Source organism: Eptatretus burgeri, chromosome 16 (genome assembly GCF_056783735.1).
Source record: "Eptatretus burgeri isolate ZD-2024b chromosome 16, Ebu_testis_v1, whole genome shotgun sequence".
Taxonomy (NCBI): Eukaryota; Metazoa; Chordata; class Myxini; order Myxiniformes; family Myxinidae; genus Eptatretus; species Eptatretus burgeri.
Window position 1 is genome coordinate 5,526,552 of NC_140976.1, and position 3,895 is coordinate 5,530,446.

Genomic DNA, 3,895 nt, shown 5'->3' on the forward strand with positions numbered 1-3,895 from the left:
GATTGTGACGCTCAAGTGACGACAAATACATCATATTGTTTGTGCTGTTGTGATTAATGGTAATTCAAAACGGGCCAGATAATTAATTTCAAAATACTAACTTTCCCTTTATTGGCCACATTTACCAAATTTAGTCGAATAAATTATTTTTTAAACAATATGCATATTATTTGTTATATTTAAATGATATACACAATGAGAGTTTATCTTCGATTATAATCGGAAACACATGACACCATGCCAATCAACAATGTAATAACGAGTATACCACGTGTGCACTGCACATCCAACATGATCGTCCCACTCGAGCTTCAACACAGCAAGTAATAGGTTTACACAACGCACAAGGATCACGTTTGTGTGTAACATCCACGTCTCTTTCATCACAAACACCCGGTCGGTTTCGTTTCTCTCCCACTCCGTGTTCAAACGTCACGACATGCTCTCCGCTCCAAAGTAAAACAGCCTCGGGTGTTCATTCTTACAATCTTTATTTCCACGATCAGAGACATCGTTTAGGATCAGAATCACAATGAAATGTTAAAATATAAAACGTACAGCTCGGTTTTAATCTGAAATGAACAGTTTTAAAGCTTATACAAACTGGTTACCTGTTCAGCTTACCTGTTTTTGTAACTAAGTTAATAAATTGGAACTAACGAGCAAGCATTGAATGTCAGGGAGAAATCATTGGCTCCCACTTCCTTAACTCCTAACCCCTTAACCCCTAACATGTGCACTCTCACCCTTTAACCACCTCCTCAAAACCGCACTCATTTACCCCTACCCTTCCACCCCTATCCCATTACCCTCGAACCACCCAGCACTCTATAAGCATCCACCACTCAGCAAAACCTCCAAACAACACCAGATCTTCCTCGTTACTGCCGATCGTCTGAAGCGGTAATGGCCAAACCTATTCAACCAAACAATGTGGAATAAATCATGTAGTGTTTTCCCGCGGTCTTCGCAGTGTTAAGAATTCTTTTTCCTGCGTTCTTCACTTTACGCCAGGTTTTTTTCAGCCAGCCACGACGGCCTCTTGTCTGTAAAAGAAACACGAGATGATTTTTTATGATATAAAAAATATTTATTCGTTTTCTAGCACTGACTGTAATGGTTATAGTGAGTAATGTTCAGGGTAAAACACATCCCTGATCTACAGGTGAGTAAATAAAGAATGGAGATTCTCAACTTGACCCCAAATTCGCTTAAACTATCTGCAGTAAGAACTCATCAAAACTTACAGGAAGTTTCATTTTATCTTGAGTTTAAAAACTTCCTGTAAATATGTCATTTTTATCGGCTTCAGCCACACCTTCTCAATCCATATGAGCAGGTAACCATCTTCTAGTACACCGACTCTATCCCTTTGCGCATGATGGGACCCTTTGCAGAAAACCTCTATCCACGTGAGCAGGTAACCCCGTCATTGTTTGACTTCACCCCTCATGGATGTTTATATTTGTTAGTGTTTAATGTCAAACCCTCACCTTGACACCCATGGAGGTCAAATCGCAACTCGCGTCTCCAACGTCCAACGAGTCCTCGGTTTTCAACACGGTGACCTCGCACTGTCCATCGATCTTCAAAACATAACAATGAAATGAAACCACAATTATGGTCATCATGACCATCAACATTGCAACAACCTCATCGGTTCTTATGATGCTGCGATGTCCACATCCATTTCGTTAAATCCACTCCATAGTTATAACCACAGTGTCGAGCTCCACCATCTGCACTCCACGACCAACATCTCATGTACAGCGATTGTCAACGGACCTCCATCTCGAGGGTAGATCTCATGTATGGATCACTTCGACCCTCTACCGGGATCACAAACAAACATTGGAACTCCGAGAGATCAAACAGGTCTTACCGGTGTTTTGTCCTCCGAGATAGGACAATCGGACCAGTCCTTGGGATCGTCCGCATTGCACTCGGTCTCAACCACGGCAAATTTGATGTTTGTCTGCCCTTCAATGTCTGTTTCGTCTGCCTGTGGGAGAAACATGAGTTGGAATATTTGATCATCTTATCCAAGTTGGTCTTTGTGTCCACATCTGTAAAAGTAGAAAGGGACACGTTGAAACTCACCTGGATATCCTGTTCTTCGGCCAATGCCAGTTTACGTGTGGACACCTGCTGCTTGTTCAGCTTGTCCAACGCTTCATCCACTGCACTCTCCACCTGCTCCTTCGACAAAGAATCTGCCCGAGCCGAAGGGGCTTGGTCCAAGAGCAGGACCAGGACCAGAGACAGAACCACGGGGACACACAAGGACTTCATGACTCCACAAATAAAATTGTCTCGTCTTTCTTTTTGATTCAATTTTATCGGAGAAAAGTACGAGCGATGAGGAAACTGCAGGGTTTTTCCATGCCTCTATCTCCTGTATTCCTTGCTCTTTGGTTCCTCTTTTTATTGGTCTTGTTTCCACACTCTCCATGTGGATGCTCCAGATAGATTGCAAACCATTGATTGAGAAAATATTCTGGTTTGGTCTTCAGGGGATTTCACACTCTCTTGTTACATCCCTTGCACACCCCCTCCTTTGGTTGGTGGGTCATGGTGGAGAAGGTCTTTCACTCTCCTTAAGAAAAGGAGTGGAAAGGATACTGTGAACTACAGGGAATGCAGGGATGTCCTTCCTTGACTGATGTGGTGGAAGTGGATTAAAGGTCCAGAGATGGGGTCACAACCCGACTTGGACTTGAACTGCAAAATGCGTGAAGTAGTTTTCTTTGATTTAAACAAATACTTTTGATCATCATCATCATGTCCCAGACGCTTTACAGAGAGTACAGTATTACCGAAACAGTTGTACTTTGGTTACGTGAGGTGGTTCGTGGTTTGGTTGTGCTGTTTGGTTTGGTTTGGTTGTGCAGCTTATGCTGTGTGATTAGTTATACATTGGGTGTTCTGGTTGTGCTATGTGGTTAGTTATACGTTGGGTGTTTTGGTTATATGCTTGGTTGTTGGTTATATGCTGGGTAGTTTGGTTATGCTTGTTGGTTGGTTATATGCTGGGTAGTTTGGTTATGCTTGGTGGTTGGTTATATGCTGGGTAGTTTGGTTATGCTTGGTGGTTGGTTATATGCTGGGTAGTTTGGTTATGCTTGGTGGTTGGTTATGTGCTGGGTGGTTTGGTGATATGCTGGGTGGTTTGGTTATGCTTGGTGGTTGGTTATATGCTGGGTAGTTTGGTTATGCTTCGTGGTTGGTTATATGCTGGGTAGTTTGGTTATGCTCGGTTGTTGGTTATATGCTGGGTAGATTGGTTATGCTTGGTTGTTGGTTATATGCTGGGTGGTTTGGTTGTGCTTGGGTCACATGACAAGTGTGTGTAAGTGAAAAGGTTAGGTGGTGAAGGTTCAGTCCATGTGGCTGATTTCAAGCCGAGTCCACATTTCATCAGGAGCTGTGCGACTCCACATCCATGAACCTGGTGCGGTGGACAATAGAAACGCTTGAGGAAGAAAGTCCAAACTCCCCAAAAGTGATAAATACCTCTGGGTATGTTCTCTACATCTTCATGATAGACGTCGATCCATTAGATATCTTGGGAATGACCTCGCTGAAAGTCGGTGTGTGTGCATTTCTTCATGAATGGTAACAAAGTGGTTTCAATGGATGTGTAGCGACCCAAAAACCTTTGCTGAGGACAAGCAACCAAAAAAAAAAAGGCTGAAATGGGAACCAGAAACCATCTTCTTTGGGACGCAAGACAAGGCTGCAGGGTCGTACCATCAGCTCGGGGCGCAACTGTGTCGCTGCTGCAGTGCCCTCTGTCGGTCGGGGCAGAAATTTGTTCATGGGAACGACGACGGCTCACTGATGTGCAACTCTTAGCGATGAACACTGTGGGATCTTTAACGTCCCCAAAGACCTT

General features: G+C 43.5%; 1 protein-coding gene across 1 annotated transcript; it reads right to left on the minus strand.

Moving 5' to 3' along the window:
- Window positions 1–474: 474 nt before the first annotated feature.
- On the minus strand, window positions 475–2,355 carry LOC147010378 (uncharacterized). Its single transcript, XM_085859740.1, has 4 exons — window positions 2,101–2,355; window positions 1,883–2,002; window positions 1,494–1,586; window positions 475–1,046 (listed from the first exon to the last, which is right to left on the minus strand). Exons 1-4 carry the CDS (start codon window positions 2,290–2,292, stop codon window positions 921–923), a joined length of 531 nt encoding a protein of 176 aa, XP_085715866.1. The 5' UTR covers window positions 2,293–2,355; the 3' UTR covers window positions 475–920.
- Between the last annotated feature and the right edge of the window lie 1,540 nt (window positions 2,356–3,895).